The 23,482-nt window shown below is 35.6% G+C and overlaps 1 protein-coding gene across 1 annotated transcript in view; it reads left to right on the top strand.

Annotated features, from left to right (window-relative positions):
- LOC124162248 (carbonic anhydrase-related protein 10) overlaps positions 1-23,482 on the top strand; it is a 653,815-nt gene that overhangs the window by 594,887 nt on the left and 35,446 nt on the right. Inside the window, exon 7 of the mRNA XM_046538715.1 lies at positions 10,582-10,736. Coding sequence (XP_046394671.1) covers positions 10,582-10,736 — 155 coding nt within the window. The remainder of the gene's footprint in view (positions 1-10,581; positions 10,737-23,482) is intronic.

The raw sequence follows: 23,482 nt of genomic DNA, 5'->3' as shown, positions 1-23,482 counted from the left end.
GATTTGAATCAATGGAATCTATTTGGATTGATTGAACCGGAATTTTAATCGGTTCAAATCAATTTGAATCGATTGACTTGGTGGTTCGAATCAATTGAGGAATTGATTGGACGCAACAGCAAAAATACTTAATCGAGTACTACTGAGATTTAAGTGGAACTAGTTCAAATTAAATTGCAGTAGTACCTGATGTGTATTGGAATGTCGCGATCGGAAAATGTTTATTTAACAACGCAGGCAAATAATACAATGAAAAATGCCTTTTTTCAATTCATAATCTATTGGATATAATTGATGAGCCCGATTTAAATATAGTAAATACCATTTTTCACATAAAGAAGAGAAGTTGATTTTTCCTTCATAACCACCACTTCTTTTTTTTCTATCAATGTCTTCAGCATTGTAGAAATAGTAATTCATTGTAGTATCCTTCCACACGAACGAGTCAAGCGTAGTGACTGAATGCAATGAAAATAGCTCTGTTACTATATTTCGTTACAATTTAAAGTGACTGTTATGGAATTACTAAATTTTTCATCGCCCAAATAATAAAAGCTCATTCACTATTGTGATATTAACTCTATCAAGGAAATGATATGTAAAAATATTCAAGTCGTTTATTTTTGTTGCTGCGAAAATTATAAGTATTTTTTCTTTAAATAAGTTATCTTTTTTCATTTATTTTTAACTCTTCCGTGACTGTGCGGGGTAACTCAGTTACCCCAAATTATCTTAATGGTGTATAATTTTAATATTTTGTCCCTTTGATAGTTTTGTGCTTGAGCTCAAACACTTTTTTGCTATTTAAGTGACGCATGATTTTTTTCATTTAAATTGTTTTTGAAAACTTCAATTTTGATTGGTGGGGTAATCGAGTTACCCCGCACAGCTGTTGGCGGGAAGAAAAAAAAACTTGTTAATTCATTTGAGTGCAGATATAAAAGTTGAATGCAATACATTTTATTGTATTACAAGTTCAATAACGCCAATACTCTACAAGATGGCACCATTGCACTTGTTTTTTCATTGCATTTTAGTCAACGTACAGTTAAGATACCTAGCAAGAATCCTCCCATTTCGCACAAAACTAATGTTAAATGTAGAGTACAATGTATTTATAAATTATGCAAAATATCCACATGAAAGAATGACGCCTCGGTAGCTTAACTGGCTAAAGCACTCGACCGGAAATCGGGGGATCCGGGTTCGAATCCCTGTCAAGGCGAATGATTTTTTCTCTGTGGATCTTTCGCACGATTGTGCATTGCGGGTGACTCCCGTAAAAGTTATCACCGCGGCTAGTCCCGGTATACTTTAAACAAGACATTACATCATTAAAAAAGAGGGCCATGGCGTTGAATTACAGGAAAGACAAAAATACAACAGATAATTTATGAATTATTAATGGGGTACCTGATATATCCCATACAGTCGTTCGCGTAAGTTTTCTAGGTACAGTCAAGCAAGGGTTAACAAGTAGTGTCTCAAGAATAGTAAATGCACAGCCTTGAATAAATTTGGTACTTTTAAAAGTTTTACTACCGTATTTGAAAGAATTTGGCATGGATGCTATGTGACGACACAAGTGGGAAAAAATACGTAAGATTCCGATGGTGAAAGAGAAATATTTCATCTCAACAGTCCTGTGATCTCTCTATAATTAAATTTTAAATTTTAAAATAAGCTCTCTCATTAATAATTACTTCTAAGTATCACATGTGGTGAATTCTCTGCCTATTTTATTGAATCGGCGGAGGATTTTGAAAATTATCTGAAAATCCTCTAAATAATTCCTCTAATCTTGGCATATTAACTATAGGTCAAGAGGCAAAATATTTATATAGGACTCTAAGCATAGTACTGTAATCATAGGCATAATTAAAGCTTCACTAGTTTTCATTGACCATGACCATAATAATTGCTGTTGTTAGGTAAATTATATTCATTGTGTGATTTACGAATTGCTTATAGAAATTAATTACTTCCCCTTTTCATAGATTCATTAAACATATGAAATTACAGTGCGATTTTTAAAACGGATTCGATGTGTAATAGATAATTTTCTGAGTTTGGCTTAAAATACATAAATATTGGATTAATTCACAAATATTATTGTTGACTGACATTAATTATTAACAATAAACAATAACGAATGAGAATATTATTCTATAATAAAGCATCACTAAAATGCTGTTTTCAAACATGCAGTCGAAATCACACACATTTTCCTGAACTCGATGTTTTCCTCATTTTGGCCAAAAATCGTCGAATAGGTCGCCGCATCGATGTCAATATAACATCCTTGAAGGGGAGGAGTACTAAAAAAATATATACAAAAAGAGAAAGAGAATGAAACCGGAAAACAAACGGCTGAAAAGCGCCTCTCACACCACGTGCTCGCTCGCCGCTTGTCATCTGTTCGTTTTATTCTATTTTATTTCGCGCGCGAGACGCGAGAGAGAGGTCGAAGCCTCTTCTCACTCCTTTTAGCTCGGGATATCGATCCATCGAATGATTCGTCGAGTGCCCGGTGATTAAAAAGTAAATTGCGCCGTGGAGTCCCTCTGTAAAAGGAATGAGCTGGGGGGGGGGGGGGGAGTCAGGGACTGTGGAGGGGAAATTGAAGTGTTTTTCGGCATCCCTTCCCCCGTTTCTCGACCCCTTTGTCCCTCTTTATGAACACCCTCTTCTCTCTTTGTCTCACGTATTCTATTCCCGAAATCGTGTTATTTTCTCTGATACATCCCCAATTCAACTTCTTGCCCATTTCCAATGTTGGCAGTTTATTTAGGATCCAACGTCAATCCATTGTCATAAATATATATCACTATTAAATGCGCAAGTAATTTGAGAGACAGCGAAATTTTTGAGTTCCTCAGTTGATAGCAGGAATAGGTACACACGGTACACATCTTTTCTGCTATCTAGTCTTTTTTGGTTGATATTGTACCGGTAGATGGCTACACCGTCAATATTGGTTGTATCTATTTTTGTAATGAGATAAACACCGAAAAATGATTTTTTTCATTACAGTTCTAAACCTGTTCCATAGTTTTTCAATTTTATTAGCATTAAAATGTTGACCTTGATATTTGAGGATGTATATAGCATTCCTCGCATGTTGCGATTCAAAATTTGCCAGTCATTAATTATATTGGCCAAAACGTTCATAATAAAATACACACCCGCACTTAATTCTCTACTTATTCTAATCTTAAAACTTTGCAACACGTATTTCATCTAGATCTAAAGATGAAAGACGTGGTGTAAAGTTTTGAGATTAAAATCAGTAGAAAATATGAAGCTTCATTTACATTGCTTGAATGGATAAACGAAGTGGTTAAGCGGTGGAAAAATTATAAAAATGACCTAATCTAGTGATGGGCAAAGTCGATCATTTTAGTGATTCAATCACTATGATCGAAAAGACTCAAATCAAGATTCAATCACTATGATCGAAAAGACTCAAAGGAGTCATGATTGAAAAGACTCAAAAGGAATCAAGATCGAAAAGACTCAATCAATGGATGTAATAAATCACTTTGAATAATCGAATAAATACTGCCTCATCTGCGAAGAGCATTGGTAACGCTGATTGCTATCCATATTATCATTTCATATACTATTTTAATTGTGAATTCCTAGATGAGTAAATTAGATTGCAAAAATGAAGGAAGCAGTGTCATGAAAATATTTGGGAAGGCGAAACTGCCACAGTTTCTTAACACTAATAAAATAATTTCTAACTATAGTTGATCAAAATATAACACAAAATACACCACACACTATGCATGAATCTGATCTGCAGGATAATTTTATGAACGGCACAATAAAATATAACCAGCTTTAACTTCTACTTCTTAACGTTCTCCTACAGGAGTCATCTTAATATTTTCCTTTTACGTGTATTGGTGTTATTAATACTGATAACTGCTGGAAAACATTTAAGAAAAAGATTACACAAGTATTCAGTTCTTCATAACATAGTATTTAATTTTATCACAACTATTTCTGCCCTGACGAAAAGAGATTAAGCATCGGTCGTTCCAAATTTTGAATCAAACCGGAAACCGAGATGATTGATATGAAACCGGAAGTCGGAGTGATTGATGATTGATGATCGACTTGTTTAACGAAATGAATCATGAGTCATTTTATTCACCTAGTGATTCAATCTTTTTGATCGAATCGTTCATGATCGACCCATCACTACTAATTAGGTAATAATCGCTTAGAGACTCCGCCTTTTAAATCTTCCAGAGCTGGTTGCAGTCTAGGCTAAGGACCCCTAGGACTGCCGGTTTAGAGAGTAGTTCTGATGTGTGAATTCAATTACACATTCTGAACTCTGTGGTATTCCATTTTAAGGTATATTGGATAGTAAACATTTACTTTACTTTTAATTTTTTTTAAGTTTTACTTTTTTGGTGCGTGAATCCCCTCGTACAAAAAATTACAAAACACTATGGTGAAAGCATTGAGAGAAAATTAAGGTTTGAATACCAAATCAAAAATTTCACTTAAAATTTCACTTAGAGGCTGGGCCCCTCTAAAGAAAACAATGATATCCGTCCCTATATTTAATTATATAAAATGATGTTTCCTGGAGTTTAGGTCAATAAATTAAAAGTTAGCAGCCAACGTTTCGTTTTATTTTAAAAACATCTTCAGGGCTATGTTAGATAAAAATTGTGAAACAATATAAATAATACACAACTTTTAGCAGATATAGACAGTATTATATTTGAATTGAACAATTCATCAATTAGAAACAAAATCAGAGCACAATGCACTAATATAATAACTAACTTCATTCAAAAAGAAAAGGTAAACTTTAAATCGTCTAATATGATCAATCTATTGCATAAAACAAAGGTTTTTTTTAAAATAACCCAAATATAATTGTACTTAAACTGACAAAACTAATAACACAGCAATAATGTATAGAGAAGAATTTGATAAAAAAATTAATGATTTACTCGATGATAATGACATATATACGGAGATTCCAAAAAATAAAAACTTTACTACTTCACTTCAAACTAAAGTAAATACACTGGTTAAAAAACTTTTTAAAGAAAAGAAAATAGATTTTAAGACAAAATGTAAATTAACAAAAAACAACGGTACTCCTCCAAAATTGTATGGTTTAGTTAAAGACCATAAACCTAACATACCCCTAAGACCGGTGGTGAGTTTCATAAATAGTCCAACTTATGAATGTGCCAAATTCCTTGCTTGCATTCTTAAGAATCTATCCTCAGATAAATATAACTTAAAAGATTCATTTCATTTTTATAATAAAATTAAACAACAAACAATTCCCTTAAATCATAAACTGTGCTCTCTAGATGTTAAATCTCTTTTTACAAACATCCCACTAGACCTATTAAACAATATTATTATAGAAAATTGGCTTTTAATATCTGATCATACAATATTAAACAAGGAAGAACTCTTTGAATTGTATGATATTACTGTCAATCAAGGATATATGCAATATCAAATAAAAAATGGAGTCCCCATGGGTTCCCCAGTAGCGACCATTTTAGCTGATTTGACGATGAACCATCTCTTAGACAATGTAATCACTAGTTTACCTTTCAAAATTCCTTTCATTTACAAGTTTGTTGATGACTTATATTTAGCACTTCCCAATGACATCAAGGAAGACACCATTTTAAATTATTTTAATAGTTTCCACCCTAAATTGCAATTTACAATAGAATATGAAAAAAATAATACTCTACCATTTCTTGATATGCTAACAATTAGAAATCACGATGGATCCATTCAAGTAGACTGGTGGAAGAAACCACACAAATCGGACAGATTTCTAAATTTCCAATCACATCACCCTCTTAAACATAAAGTAAATGTAGCGCTTGCACTAAAATTTAGAGCTCTGAATTTGAGCGATAATATATTTCACGAAAAAAACATTAAAATAATTGAGGATATTCTAAAGAAAAACGATTTTCCAAAAAAACTTGTTCATTCTATACTTCACAAAAACAACACTAGATTTTCACGTACTCAAAATTCACTAAACAAAAATGATTCAGCAAATACAACATCCCCATACCGTGGAATCATCTATATTGGTAAATTATCTGAACAAATTACGAACGTATTCAAAAAAATAAATTATAAAATTGCACACAAGAATCATAACACTCTAAACAAGCTCCTATACACAAAAATAAAATCTGAAACCCCTAAAAATCTAAACAGTAATATAATATATAAAATTTCTTGCCTCGATTGTGGCACTTGTTATATAGGACAAACATCGCAATATTTAAAAAATAGAATTTCACAACACAAATCAACAATAAAAGGTGGTATAACTCTATGTGCTCTTGCTAGCCATAGCATAAACAATGGCCATATTTTTGATTTTGAGAACGCCGAAATTTTGGATCATGAAATTATATTGAAAAAAAGACTTTTTAAGGAAATGGTTTATATTTTAAAAACAAAAAATTGTTGTAATAAAAAAACAGACATCGATAACCTCAGCAAAATTTATTTTTATTTAATACATCAAAATTAATGGTAACCTAGGTTGTGGCAATACCGTAGAAACCAAATATCAATAAATGTATTCAAAGTTTAGAGGTATGTCAAAATTTTTTGTATAATCCATTCTGTTCATATATATATGTTTATATACATATATTTCTATAAATTATATTGTTTATAAAAAAAAACCCGATTGCTCCTTTTTTATGTATATATATTGTATATTGCCTAATTCTCTGCATTTTATATTGTTTCACAATTTTTATCTAACATAGCCCTGAAGATGTTTTTAAAATAAAACGAAACGTTGGCTGCTAACTTTTAATTTATTGACCTAAACTCCAGGAAACATCATTTTATATATTAAAATAAGGTCAAGAAAAAGGAGAAAAAAAATAATAATAATATATTTAATTAGTTACTACTTCCCAACTACTTTTTTAAAGGAATGCAAAAATTTTATCTCAGAAAAGAATTATTTTGGACTTTAACGGTTTAAGAAAATTATCAAGCGCCACTTTCAATCAAATATCAATTACAATTTACTTTTTCGACGAATCAACATTTAAAATATACTACCCAAAATCCATGGTTTCTCATTCCATAAGAAAGACTGCATTCATATTTCATACCGATTTCCTGAAGTCGTTAAGTATTCTTAATCTTGCATCATTGGAGTTGCTCTTTTAGTCAAGTGTAAGGGTCCGCTATTTGCATGCTCCGATGGTTATGGAAATGCGGTTCATACTTCATTCTCAATGGCGTGATCCATCAGATCATCAGGAGGTCTCTACTTTTACCAACTATACGCTCAAATATAATCTAGCTATGACTGCACTGACCCAGTAAAAAGTAAGAAAAATTATTTGATATGAAAATGTATTATCAAATTTTTTCTTTGACAGGATTTTTTTTTTGCTTTTGTATGGAAATATAGCCTTTTTTACCCAAAAATTAGCATAATAATTTTATAAATAACCAGAACTCTTGTAATAGTACGGGTTGGCAGTAATTTAAGATTTCAGATTCTAATAACAACTTTACGTCGGATGCTAGCGGGAAATGTCACGCATAAAAGTATAACAATATCCAAACACCATTTAAAATTACACCGCAATTTAAAATTGGTGCATAAGTACTTACGTTTTGTCCAGAACCTGGATATGACACAAGGGCGTCCACACTATTTTCACTTCCACGTATATCGTCAAGGACCAAAAATTTGGCGAGATAATTTCTTACATTAAGATTTTAGCACGTTTAAATTCTCCCCATTTAGATAATTTTCGGGGTAGAAAGCATTAATTTTGTCAATGAAAAATAAAAACTTCCACCTAATTTACAGGAATTAGGCAATGAACCCCGGCGTGAAATTCCGATGGGAATCATTCCCAACACAAGCCAACTCATTAAAAAAAAGAGTGAAACTTGAAAGCTATCGTCGTCCGGTCCAGGCACATTCCTAACCCCCCACTCTCGAGGTGACAATGGCCACGAAGGCAAGGAGAAATATGTCCGTTCCGTATCCCAAAAGAGAGGAAAAAGAATGGGAATTTGTGAGCTAATTCTTTTCCCACGTCGACGGTCCCCGACGTAAAGCTCCTGTATCTCCGTCCCCTTCAATTCCTCGTACTTCGTCCCGGCGGGACAATCATTCGGAGACCAAAGAACGTTGAAATTTAACTCTGCGAAGGTCCGGCTGGGTTATATCGCCCTTTCGAAGTATTCATTAAAGGAATTAAGCGCTTCCGCCGTTCTGCCGAATAATAGTGGTGAGTTTTTGGGAATTCTATATCATGTGCTCACACGTACATCTCATTCGTTTTCTGTAGGTATACAGAGCGTGAGAATTCCGTGCGAGTAAAGCGTCAGAGAAATAGAAGGACAAATCAGAGGTTGTCTTAATGGAATTCAAATATTTGGTCCAGATAATAAAGAGGTATCTTCTTCATGTTCGGAGCTAATTTCTCAGTTAATCTTTGATTGCTCTAGAATTAATCGAAAAGGTCTCACCTTTGTACAGTAAGTATTCTCTTCTAGATTAGAGATAAATAAAAATTTATCCAGCATTTTCTTCTAAAAACAATTATTTCATTTCATCTTGAGGTATTGAGTTCCATCAAAGCATTATTGTTTCACATGGCACATTGTCATTATAATATTTGAAAAGGAAAATTTGCCAAAATTATCTCAAACGATATATTTTTTACAAACCGATAAGATTATAAGTCCGTTAAGTGTTAATATCAATGTGGTAATAGTATCCCATCAAAAAGAAAACTGAATAATAATTAAATGCTTTTGCCAATTGAGTTGCAACTAATGTGTACAAGTATTCCGCACAAGATTAGTATGCAAAGAGTTGAGGATTTGTGTTTCGGTGTAGCATTGAGGAATTAACCCAAGAAAAAATTATTTATTAATCATGGCACACAGAAGTTCCAGGATTGAGAGCCCGAGTTTTAGCTGATAGTATGGTTTATTACATAATAGAAAGAACATGAAAAATCTGTAGCGCTATTTCGATGCTTCTCATAATAGTTTGTTTGCTCCAATAAATTACAAATCTATCAGTGCTACCCACTGCAATATTAAATCGCCAGATTCACTGACGCACCCACTAGCTTAATTCAAGCCCATCTGTTAATTACGATTTGGACATATCATTGGTTCAGAAATATTTCTTAAAGAACGAATCAATCCCATTCAACCAGTCATGTTATAGCTAATATCTCATTACTGGTCTAAAATTACGCAGCCATAATGAGACTCCCGATGCACATGGAGTTAATCCTTGTCGTTATTTACCTGCATATCTGTAATGAAATTTTTACCACATAAACAATAAAGGGGTAAAATTAATATATTCACAATGCAGAAAAATGTTGGCGTGGCTCATGACATGAAATGAATCTACAATGAAATGAAAAATTCATGCTAATTGGATAAAGAAGTATTGTGTTACGAAAAAAACCTCTTCAGCGGGTGAGATACGCCATCTTAATTCTTAAATTCATAACATCCATGAAATGGTCATGACCTTTAGGGTACTATAACCTTCCAACGTGCCTGTCAATAATAATGACATAGACCACAACATTTACTACTTGGAAAACAGCCAAACCTTTTAGCCTAAGTGTTCATGAGGCCGGCATTAAAGTTAAACAACAAAAAAATTGTATTCACCGAAAATGAGAAAAAAATATCTCACTGAAAGGATAAGAGAACTTTATCGTAATAACATTTATCTTTGTTATATTTAGTCCTAGCATCTGTGATTCGTTTCATATGGGTTGTGATATTTTACTCCTCTCAACACTCCTATTCAATGTAAACTAGCCCTTCCTTTAGCGTTGACTTTTATTTAAAAAATTGTCAATGTCATGCATTATCGCGTGACTAATCAAAATATTTTTATTTTATATAATGCGCGAGAATAAAATTACTACCAAATCTCACGATTGGATAATTTTCAAATAACGTTATCTAGGGATAGACGGATCCAGGATTTTTTTCGGATCTGGATTCGGATCGGATCCTTGATTTTCGGAGCCGGATATTTCAGATCGGATATTTTCGGATCCAAATGCATTTTCAAATTCCTGCTATTAAACGAAGTAATAATTCAAGTTTATTCTGGGTACGTACAATCGAAGGAATGCTTTTTAGATTTTCATACACACTTTAATACTTTTATACATTAAACATCATTTTTATAGGCTTTCAAGCTGTTTTTTTAAACATGTTTGCATGCTCAGGACCTAAACTGTTACGCTTGGGTTTGGAAATGAAAATAGGAAAAATCTTCGGATAAACCACTGACCAGTGGCGTAGGACAAGAATCGCATGCGACGGCACATTCGAAGAGAGAATCGGAACTTTTTCCACCCTTATTGCATTCACTGAAGCTATTATTTAAAATTTTGGATCCAGATCCGATGCCTTCCGCGACTTTGGATCCGATGTATCCGATAAAGGGCAATATCCGCGGATATTTGGCTCCGAGGTATCCGATCCGACCATCCCTAACGTTATCTCTTTGCATTTTTTCCACAGGAGCCTCGACGCCAATCCGGCACCTGTCGCTGCACAGTCTGATGCCGGACACCGAGCACTTTATGACGTACGAGGGCTCCACGACGCACCCCGGTTGCTGGGAGACCACCGTTTGGATCATCCTCAACAAGCCTATCTACATCACGAAACAAGAAGTAAGTTCAAATAGTGAACTGCAAAAAATGGGAGAATTCACAACTTATTAAAAATTATAGACGGGATTTTTACCTTTATTTCGTGTTTTTCTTCTTTACATATATGTATCATATTGTTGATATCGAGAAAGAAAGGTCTAGGGTAGGGTAGAAAGGGAAGGGTAGTCTTGAGGGTCGAAAGGAAAAGTATTAAGTTCATGTAGAAGACTGAATGGGGAGATGATTGTTATTGATGATTGAATGAGAGTTATTTGTCAAAGAGAGATAGCATGCCTGAACCAATGCATATCTACTTTTGGCACTCCTTTTTCTTAATGCCGTTTCATCTTAGATAAGTTCATTTGAATATGAACACCAAAATCAAGCAATTAAACGTAGTAACGTGAAAACCAAGGGCGGATCCAGGATTTTTTTCTGGGGGTGGCACAAGAGTCTGGTAGGCAAACAATCTTCTTATATTTGAGATCAAAATCTACATACAAAAATTGCTTTACGAAATACTATCTATTTCTAGTATAAAAATTATTAATATGAACAAGCAACGAAGTTACATATATAATTACGACCGTTTTCTTTCATGTTTCCTCCTGATGATACCGGCACCGTATTAAAAATTTTGTTTATATTTGAAGCGTCTTGGGGGGCACGTGCCCCTGTGACCCCCCTCAAACCATCATTCTATTTTTGCTATTTTTAGTTCGCCAAAATCGTTTCCCGCATCTAAGATGAAATGTTTCTATTTTATCACAAAATTTTTGGCATGAAAGTGTTAATTTTTTATTCTTACAGAATTATCAGAGGAAACTATCTTATCATAATTCATATCATCCAACATACAAATATTATAACTTGCTTCATTTGAACTAAAATAGACTACGGATAGCAAATGGTTAAAAATTTAACTTTGTGTCACTACCGAAATAGTAGCGCATCTACATCTACCCCGCAAGCCGTCTGAAAGACGTGTTGCGGGGGATATTAGAATACCAGCCGTTTACATAATGTGCTCAAATAAGCATTTATTAAGGTGCTTTATGATTCGGGGGAAAAACGAATTCCCATATCTATCCAATCGGCAAAATATCCCTTTCAATTTATCGCTTCTGTCGGACCTGGAAGTATAGTGAGGATCTATGATGACGTTCTCTGTGTTGCTCTTGAAGATATATAAATTCTCAATTTGATTAATTAAATTATTCTCAGTATTTAACCCGTTATAACCCAATGCTGCTTCTAAGAAACATAAAAAATGTATACATTATATGCTCTGTTTAGGAAATATCTAAACTACGCATTATTTTGTGGTGTTAATTGTAATGACGAAATATTCAGCTGCAACGATATTTATGATTGATTGCAACATTTTCAAGTTTTCATAATGAAAAGTCTTGACATTTGAATTCTCCCAAAAGTAGCTTTGGGTTAGAAAAGTTAAGTACAACGTGAATGTTTGGTATCACATGAAATGAAGAATAACTAAACTGATGTGTAAGTGGACTGTATTGCTGATTCATACAGGATTTCACTGGCAAACACGTGAAGAACTTGCAATCGACCCCTCCCCACGGCCGTTCGAGGCAGACTGGCTGACACCCTCACAGTGCCACAACGTAATTTAATATACCACTGCCTAAAAGGCAAACTAGTCCAAACATAGTTCTCGGCTCGTAGGCCGCGCCTCAAGAATGAATTACTAGTCACCATGCCAGGAAAATGCATTGCTTTATTTAAGAAAGTAAAACGTTTAATGTTCAGTCTAGGTGGAAAACTCGGCCTATCATTGCATTTTCGTCATTTACATTTCATCGCAGACCACCGTTCGAAGGCACAAAGACCTGACGGTATAGAAACGTAGGTCGTGGGGAACAAGCAAGAGCGCTCCTTCCGCAGGACAAAGGGTGTTATTTTTTTCGATTCTGAACCGGAACGGGAACCATCTTGGGGTTGCTTTTAAAATCCAAGTTGTAAAGAAAGGAAGAGAGAGAGTAGGAGGAGAGGGGGTGGTGCGGAAGGCGTTTTATTTTCTGAAGGGTGCCAGGCGGCTTCCATTAAATGCCCCCGCACCCCCGACAACCCCCTTTCCGAAATAAACTTGGTCCTTAGCGCACCTCCTCCCATCCACCCCCTAATGTTCACCCTCAGTCCGCGAGAGCATTAAGATTTCATCCCCTCTTTCGTCGTCCTGCTCATTCCGGACCTTATCCACCTCCCCAACCTCTCTCCCCCATTTTCCGTTGTTTCACCGGGAGTCCGCGGCGGCGCTGTTGTAGTCGGTCCCCGTGTGTTTCGCTTAATGGCGTAGAAATGGATGGGATCTGTGTCGGGAGAGGGAGAAAAAAAAAGATCGTGCGAAAGGAGGGGAAAAAAACAAGGAGCGATCTATTTCATGACCTCAGCAGGCTCGGATTTCCTCGCAATGATTTGTCGATTCGGTTTTTCCTCCTTCTTTTTTCGTCTCTCCCTCTTCTGGAGGAAATTCTTTTCGTGTGGATTAGCATTTTCATAAATCCGGGAGCGGAAAAGGAAAAGTTTCAGATTAAAAAGGAGGACCAAGCAGTGAGTCAAGGAATACAAGGTCTTTAGCTTGATGTCCTGTGGTGGATGTAGTTATTTTTATGCAGCACATTAGTTCTCTGTGCTCAACTAAATATAATAATAAACGATTTTAATTTTTCCTAGTGAATACTTCTGACGAATATTTCTCGGGTTTGCAGAGGGTTAATGCTTTTATACAAGCATTAACCTGGCTGCAAACCCGAGAAATATTCGTAAGATATATTATAATATATCATTGCTCCTTATTTCATAATATATTTTTTAAATTTCCTATTGATTCTTATCGCGAGGATAGTTGTACTATATATATGGTGAAATTTCCTATTGATTCTTATCGCGAGGATAGTTGTACTATATATATGGTGAAACTTTTAAAATATATAGCATTTACGTTTATATTTTGAAAATGGAAATTTAAGAAAACTTCGTATTAAGACTTCGAGAGCGGAGTAGTAGTAGGGTTTTATAAATATAAGAAAATAGAAATATATTTTGATACACGATTCAAAATGCTTTTCATCAGCAATTCGTACTATTAGTTGAACGAAGGGAATGCAAGTTTATTTTTACGGTCATTGAGGTTGCTACAACTGACACCTATACACATTCGGATTCTCTGCGGCAGTTGGTACTAAAATTCTAATTCTAAACTTGCTAATGACTGACAAATATTTTGCAGCAGTCGTGATAGAGAATAAGTTTTCTCATATTGCTGGGAGATGCGTTTTTCTTATGGATAAGATTAATGTCTATTCATTGCAGAAAGGCTGAACTACTGTGGAATTTAAAAAAATCTGAAAGAATATCAGTGCACGTATTTCCTGTCAACTTCTACCTTTTATGTGCACGCTATATAAATATTTTTTTCAAGTATTTTTAGCGGTACTGAGAGAAATGTTTTTGTGAGCATACACGTTCAAATATTTTTCTCACACATTTCCCTTAGAGTCACTCTTATCCCTTGATGTTCATTTTTATAGCATGCAATTCTAGCAATTTGCTCTTTGCTCAGATGCAACGGCGTTAGTGTTCTCAATTTGTCTCGTCAAAATTTGAACCATGGAATTTTACGATATTACATCAATTTTTAGATACATTAGTTTTTCGAAAAATTTTACGTGATAAAAAAATCATTGATATTTTAAAAATTTTACGCTTCACCTTACCTAATTTTAAAACCTTTTTCAGTGATTAAAAAAGCCAGATCGAGCCTGCTTGCATCATCAATTTCTGTTTTTTTTAATCAAAATAAGTGAAATTTGCTCATTCTTTAATCCCAGTAGCCTACAACCTCTCCAACATGCAAAACAATGACAACAGAAATTGACCATACCTCTCATAATTCAGTGTCCTGCATTAACACTCGTTATGCTTAACATATATTCCCTTGAAAAAAAAGCTTTCTATGTTCGTAATGTAACGGCTTACATTCGCGAGACAAGGAAGCTGTGAAGAGTACCACACAATTGAGACTATAATTTACAAGGCAAGGATTTACTAGGACGGCTTAGTAGATCGCGAGTTCTTAGATAGTCAAAGCTTGTTGCTCGATTACCAACGTTGATAAATTTCCCTCGCGGAAGTTATAATTAATTTTACCGCTTTCAATATGGATAATTTCACTCCCTCAGTGACTCAACCCGAAGTTTTATTTTGTATTAGTGATGGTAACTTCAAAACTTTTTGTAGATACGGGAGTTGAACTTAAAACTCTTTGATCAATAGTTTAAGTCTACCATAGGACTATAACCGCTCCCATCAGTAAATTTAAAAGGGACATAATTATTACTAACAATAAGGAAATATTTAGCGACAGTATGATGTTCAGCTACGGGATTCACTTCCTTGTATCCCTGTCTTCCTTGAGTTTCCATCGTTGATGACTACCAAAAACACAACCACTTTTGTGGAAACCCATTGTTAAAATGTACCATTATACTTTAAAAACCTAATGTCAAATTTAGTATAGCAGTCTGCTCGGTGGAAATTCAAAGTTTTGTATCCTTGATTACTGGTCGGGAAAAGTTTTTCCCATGGCAGTTAATAAGCAATCACCACCTTTCACAGCTGAGATGTGAATTTTATCAAAAAAGCGCACTTAAGACTAAAATTCGTAAGTATTTCAAATAAATATATCACATTTTTTATTGTTAAACAATTCACAGTGTCTCTTCTAAGCGTCATTTAGAAATCATTTTCTCCCCACCACGTGATAGGATATATAGCCGTATGAAATGGTTTATTCTGTATGATCCACAAATACATGCATGGTTTTCATTTCAATAGCCATAAATATTTAATAAATTTATTGGCCAAAACGGAATACCTTTTACATTCGGACATTTATTACCCGCGACAGTAATTTCCAAATGAAATTACGATGTAATTACTCGTGTAAAATTAAAATTGGGTTGAATACTACATGCATGCATAGCTGCACAATTGTAGACTATAATTTACTCATTAAAAAATATATATATAATATTTTTACCATAATATAATAGTATTAATAAAAAAATGGTAATAGATATTATACTATAAATATTTAGAATTTATTGATTAATTTTCGTTTGAAAGCTTACGATAGTTTAAAAATTTAAGTATGGTAAAGTTTAATTTTTTCGGAATTTGAATAGTTATATTGCTGAATGGTCATTGCACTTGATATCATGTTCGCAAGCTAGCAAGAATCGATAGAATACGAAAGGTAAAATAATAGGCAATTGCAGACAGTACTAATGCTTGAAAATGTTCAGAAATTTCATCAATTCTAAATATTAAAATCATCGGTTTTAAATTTGAATCATGTGAATTTAATATTTTTATTTTCAATGAATGACGGTACTTTATCGCACTGAAATTAAGACAGTTATGGCCAATAATTGCAATTGGATGGTTTATAATGTTTGCATGCAAAACAAAAACCAAAAATGTTTCCCTTCAGCCCTTCATGTAGGAATGGTATTTATCCCGCCCGTCGGGAAGTTACCTTTGAAAAGTTTAGGAAATTTTTATCGCCCCCCATGCCTAAAATAACTGAATTGATTATCGTTGCCAAGTCATATTAATGTTATATTTTTCAGGTTTCAGTTTTGGTAAATTTTTTAATCGTTTTCGTCCAGAATATTCAATGCATTTAACTTACATAATGTTCAGTTAGGAATGGAAATATTGCGAAAATTAAAGCATAGAAAATAGACTACCTCCTCTTAATCTTTTTTGAACATTTAAGGTTATTCCTTTATGTGGAAATCGCCTTTTGCTGTGCGCAGTCCATCTGGAAGACAGCTCGCCTGGGTCGAGACGGCTCGGGTTGCATATTAATAATGCCCTCCCGGTGCAGGCGGATATTTCTGTCAAAGGCAAAAGGGCCATTTCAGGGAGTGACCATTGATTCTATCATCTGTCCCCTCGTGTGCTCGCGTCTGTTGCCTTCGACCCATGCTCAGTCAAGTTTCACAGTCTGCTTCACATTCACCCCTTCCACCTTTCTCCTCCCCCTCCCCACAACTTTCCCCTCTTTGATCTCTAACAACTCCCACCCACCCTTTCATTTATTACTTCGCGTCACTTTCATGGAGGCAAAATAAGAAAGAAAGGAAAAAAAGTAAATAATACAGAGAGACATCACACATGGAGGGGGATTGGCTCTCCGCTTCGACGAATTCAGGCGCTGTGTTGCACGTCAAAACATTCTATTTTATGCAATATTGGCGAGCAAGCAAACATTTATCCACCTTTTTGAGCACCTCGCGTCTTTTTTTATTATTTCTGCTTGTTGTTCACGACATAACGCGCGCTGATGGGGGAGTGGAAAGAGAGTGAGCACATATATATTATATAATATACATATAAGTAAGTATATATGTGTGTGGGATGATTCGCGAGGATGTTGAGTGGAGCTGGAACAAAAGCGCAGCGGAATTAATTCGTTTTGCGAATCACAGCGGAATCACTCGCGTGATAACGGCTAATTATCCTGATTCGTTCTGGGCTGCATAAATAGAGAGGAATGGTGGCGCCGCCAAACGGTCAAGCGGTCGTTTTGCGAACCCGCAGCGGCACGCATTAAGCATTCCACATGTTAATATGGCACGTGCTAATTTTGGCCTTTAATGGCTGTGGATATGATTATGGCTTCCTTTACTCCTTTGAGCAAAAAACAAAGGGGAGCTAATTTATCAAACCGCCAAAATTCAAGTTAGATGAGTTTACTTGCGGAAGAGATTTATTGTTATCTTTTATTTCTCTTCACAATTCATCCCCATTCTCCACTAGTGGCATGACCCAGTATTATCCATTCCTCAGATCAAATCCTGCTGTGTATTCTTCGTCAAGTCACGGATTTGAGCACTACAGCTGATACTTAAATGCATACTGCTGCTTTCATCAACAGCTACGAAACCTATTATGCGTCACCAGGCGTAGTTTCTGATTATCATAATTGTCTACCACTAATTTTCCAGGATTCTAATTTTGTATGAGCTATAAGGTCATGATTATTTTTATTGTTACCATTGCCGTACATACTATCGCCATTAGAAGAGTTAAATGCCATTTACATTAGTTTGGCCACAATTAGAACAAAATCTTGGAAGATCCATTGGGCGCTTTCTCTCCAGGTTCTTAATCCTTAACTCGGCAAATTTTGGTTAAAAGCGAAATGGGCAAGCCTTATTTCTCAACTTTGAAAAATACTCCACCGGTTTGGCCGGTACTTGAACCTATAAAGATTGCCACTTAGGTATTTACCTGAGCACTCGTTCAAATTTGTTTTTATTTTTTCACACTCCCAAGATACTTTTTTACTGCTTATCCTTCACCTGAAGTTAAACTGTCATAGTTGTAACTTTTTAAAATCTTCGCTGCTTTTTTAAACAAATAATTCCTATACAATTCTAAACAAACTCTATATTTTCAAACTTAGAGCATAAAACCAACATCAAAAGCCACCATGATATCACAATTCCATTTATATCTACCACCACCACTCTTCTGAACCACCGCCATGAACTGCATCAGCGTGGATCCTGTGTTCCGCTATATTCCCCTCCTCCCGCTCTCTTCTCCTCTCGTAGGCGCCTCCCCTTCTCTGCTTTCTCTTCCTTTCTCTGCTACACCGCCACCTTTCTTAGTGCCTCTCCCGATCCTGCCTTTAAACACGTCTGCCTCCTTCAACTCTCTATACACAACTCCCCGTTTTCCTTCACAACAATCCCCCGTCCCTCACTACCATTGTCAGTTTTAAATTATATAAAAACAATATGGTGGCTTGTTTATGTTATGTTACATAGTATTAAATTGTTTTTTTTTCAGAAGAGGTTTTATCAGCATCGCTACAATGGTGAGATTTACTGAATGAAGCTCTCTCTCTGTGCTGGTCCAACTACTTGACTGTTTTTCGGTTGAAGTTGATTTACCATCGCAAAATAGATTACAAAAAATATATCCAGGAATGCATCATAAAATGTATTACTATTTTTATTTGTGGTAACGTTTAAACGTACAACTTAATAATAGATAATTTCATTGCAATTCATAGATTGAGGATTTCATTTTTTTAAACAAATATTGATTATATACCTTGTACATTTTGTCAATTTCCTGGAAACTCATCGTTAACTGCTCTTTGTAAGAAACTATGAGATAGGTACTGTAAAGCAACAAAGGTGCGGCATATTGAATTATTACAAATAATATATTTTCTTGCACTGAATTCGTTTCCGTACAATTTTATGACAATTTTTCTTTCCTGCAAGTTGTAGGATATTGTCAGAGAATCAGGTAGAATTAACTTTATGCAGTGTGAGAATGGATTATCATTCTTACCTCAGAAGATTTATATCAAAATAATAATGGGGAACTTGCATGTTTTTTTTTTATTTTGCAGGTGGACAGAAAATTATTTTCTGAATAAAAAGAAAACCGCATGTAAATCTGAGTTTCCTTTTGAAAAGGGCGCCAAAAAATCCCTAACCCCCCAAGCCACTGGTGACAAAGCCTCGATGACGACATAGGTGCCGAAACCACACAATTGTTGTGATTTTTTGTAATAGTTGCCAGCAGTTATGAGAGCTTCGTTTGTGAGACGTGTTGATTATTTTCAAGTTAAAGCAAATTATCCAACGGTAGAGGCTCGGAAGCCCTCATATTTCGTATTAATTATAAAATTAATATGTGAGTAAGGGCATAAAATATAAAACTGGAGGAGTTAAACCAAAAATTTTATAATACCTATATATCATCGTTGTAAGAGTTTTAGCCACGGCCGTTGAAAAGGGGATGCGTTAATTGTGAGTTGATGTTATCGACGACATCTAATATAAATATGTAATTATAACAATTGTTTTCGTTTAGGACTACCTGTGCTTGTATTATAAGGTGAATTCCAGTCAATGCAACTTTTGCTCGCTGATTGGATATTTCTAGGAACATAATTTTTGCCAAAATAGTGTTATTTTCAACGTGACAACTCTCATTAAGCTACAACTAATAATCACAGTGCCAGTGGTTGTAATGCATAAAATTTGTCAAGGTTAAAAAATATCGACCAAGAGTTGTGATTATCAGGATTCCATCGTAATTGAATTGTAAAAAGTGCTATTACCCTATCGATAAATGTCCAACAGTAATGTAAAAATTGTCAGTGGCGTTTCCTCCTCCGTTGTTCACCGCAAAAAATGATATTCACTAGCTATTAAGATCAAAACTGTGTGTGAAGTTTGTTTTTCTATTATATCAACGAATAGTTGTGAGAAAATGTCACTTGCAGGGGCTAATTTAAGGTTTTAATCAGTATATAAATAGCCGCTTTCATCATAATGAGCTCTGTTATTGTAAGTTGTGCGCGATGAATATAAGAATGGTAGTGACTTCCAGTTTTTGATAGTTTTATTTGCCTATTTCCCATTATATTTTTATGGAATGTTCTAGTATATCGTTTATGGATTTACCTATATTATTGAAATAGGTTGTAGCTTGTGTGTGCGTTGGCAGTGGAACCGATTCGTGATCTCACATGTAAATTATGTGGAGAGTGTTTTGCTGTGAATTCGATTTCGTAAAACCAATTAAATGGCGAAACTCCTTCGCATTGTCATGCAATAAAAGTTTAAAAAAAATAAGTTCTCGTGTTTCTTTAACTGTCGAATGCTTTTCATTGATATTCACTTAAAAGTTTTTTTCGTAATTAAAAAAAGTGATTTTTTGTGCCCTTTCAATTGGCATTAGCTTTCCAAACCCCTCTTCGCACTTGAAAAGAATTCAGAGAAACAGATTACTTGTTTTACACAAGAGTTAAGTGTTTTTTTCTGTGATTAAGACTCTTCATCTAATTATTCGCGATAAATTTTCAGCAGGTAGAGATTCGGACCACCGTAGGACGGATATGCCTACCTTCTCCGCTAATACGGTGTTGCCAAATTCAATAGCGAGGCTAGTAAGCTTATGATCGTTATCCTCCAGTATTTCAAGTTTCTTTTACATCTCGCTTTTTCGCCGACGAATAGCAATAATTTGTCATAACAAATTCCATAAGGATCGTGGCACCAATTTCTGGTGTCCTAATACCACTTGCCATACGTCCTTTAGGTAGCTTGCGGGGTCGTATGTAGATGTAGATGAATTTCAGGTGTACTATTCGAACGAGTGCCAACGTTATCATCCAATTTTATGATGACTGAGACATACGAAGTGAAACGCTTGTACTTTATCATCCCAATTTCGCATTTTTAATATCCCAAGTATTAATCGTGGCACAATTGCAATAGGAAAACTTAACCAAGAATAACAGCACATACACAAGTGGCGATGAGCGGCTAAATCATCCTTCAAAACAATGTTTACAGCATGCGCTCAGAGTATTTCCTGACTCCCGACGGCACTTTAGGCACATATGACGTCACGCTTTGCTTCGGCAGAGCTCGGGTATCTTCGCGCAGTGGTCGGCTCAGAGAAACTTTTCTCGATTTTAAAGTCAATTTTTCATGACTTTTGATGATGAATGGAAATGGAAACTTTAGGTATTTTTGCAGGCTAATATATCGATTTTACCTGTTTAAAATAGTTTTTATAGCAATCGACAACCCATGCAAGTTCCCCTTCGGCAGAAAATAAATGCAGAATTTTAGAAATTGATAATACGTATTAAAATAATTATGATGAAATATAGAAAACATTTCACAGTTAAAAATTTTATGCTTTCAAAAGAACCTTGCCTCATGTGGCAAAACCTTGGCAAATTTGTTGCATATTTTAGTTACTGATTTATGTAACTCCATAAAAAGGTGTAGACGAAATAACTGTGTCAAGTGATTATTCTGGGGAAAAGTGCTAATGCAGTAGCATTAATAGGTCTTTTGACCGCCAAGCCATTAATTTCCACTGTTATCACCAGCACCCTCTCCTCATATCCTCGGAAGTTTCTGGATTCCACATTTCGTACAACTCCACGAGCGCTGGAAGCCGCGAATCTTTTTCGTGCTTAAAAGGTTCGGAAGGAAACACAGCTGCTGAATAGGAAATACCGTTAAGGGCGATGGCGATGAAATATTGCCATCACGGAAGGACTAGGCATGAATTTCGCTTAAAGAGATTATTACGAAAATAGACGCAAAGTCATGTATCACATGAGGAATACCTGATTTGATTATTGGCCTTTCCAGAATTACTTTTTGGTACTCAAAGTAATTTACTTAAAGTACGTAATGATAACATTCCGCATCTATCACCCTTTGGTTCCATTCATGAATCTTATTATCTACGTCTCCTCTCCCGTTTACCTAACATTCTTCCCTTCAGTATAGTTTTCGGTATCCCTTCCTGCATTGCTCGATCTGAACCTTCTATTTCCTCCTTACCTCAACTGCAAATTCCACCTTCTCACCTTCAACGAACTGTACTACGTCGTCACTCATTCTTGCAGTTTCCTTCATCTTCTTCATTCTCCTGAATGATCACATATCGAAGGACATACCAGTCTTCTCTCGTCCTCTTCCTTCCGTGCCCATGTATTAGCGCCGTAAAGCAGCTGCACTCCAGATCATACTCAAAAAAAGATCTATTCTATATTATATTATTCCTTAAGCATTTATAGAAAAACTATGGGATGAAATTTTACAATTCTCGAACTCAATACGATGGGAGAAACATACATTTAGGCTTATTTGAAGTTTCCAAAGTAGTATAAATAAACTTGGGTTTAAATAGTCGTTTTGTGCGAACGACTCAGATATAAAAATCTGCGCTTTCTTATAGTAAAATCCTTTTGCAACATTTTTTGGCAATTTTAGAGACCAGTGGTGGATCTATGGAGAGGGGCTATAGCCCCCCCTTGGGTATCCAATTTACACTACATAGAATGGCGATTTTTCCTGACCCCCACTGCTGCTGGAATTTCAACCCCCACTTAGTCCCCCCCTAAGCCCTATCCTGGATCCGCCACTGCTAGAGGAATGACTTTATATTATGAGTATACTTAATATTTTGTTTTATCTACAAAATGTTTTCATTTTGCATGAACCCATCGGTATAATACCTACCTGTCTTTAAAGTCGAGCCAAGGAACTATCGGATGTTGGTGATACCAATGTAGACTTTAGAGTCGAGAACGGGACGGTCCCTGGTCTGAATGTTAGACGATGGTAGATCGTCTGAGAGGGGTAGGGGTTGCATGAGGAAGGGCGTGTGGAGAGAGGGGTGGTTCGAGGAAGATGATAATGGCCTGTGAGCGGGGGTGGTTAATGGAGGGAGGAGGGGACCAAGGGGAAGTGGAGGCAATTTATGAGAAGCTGAGAGGAAGGGGTATGGATATAAGGAGTGTGGGGTTAGAGAGATACAGAAGGAGAGAGAGAGAGCCATTTTCAGAGAAAACTGAAAGTTCAAAAAGGCGGAAGCGAAGATAATTTAAAGGAAATGGGGTTTCGTTCTTTTCAAACCCCACCCCACCGACGCCATCTCACACCAGGCCTCGTTCTGCTCTCGCCACATTTTCCCCCTCCAACATTTCCCCTCCCCTCCCTCCCCCTACACCCCCAACCCCTTCTCGCGCCCTTAACGACTCCGCTCTTAGCAACCTACCCCACTCTCCCACCCCCACATTTGGGAAAACAAAGAAAAAAGAAGTGCAGGGGGCATTGCGAGTCCATCGCCTCCGCTTGGCTTTCGGAGATTTTTGGTCTTGATGGGGTGTA

The sequence above is a fragment of the Ischnura elegans genome, chromosome 7 (assembly GCF_921293095.1).
Source record: "Ischnura elegans chromosome 7, ioIscEleg1.1, whole genome shotgun sequence".
Lineage (NCBI taxonomy): Eukaryota > Metazoa > Arthropoda > Insecta > Odonata > Coenagrionidae > Ischnura > Ischnura elegans.
Note: the sequence above shows the minus strand (reverse complement) of the source record. Positions and strands in the feature narration are given on the sequence as shown.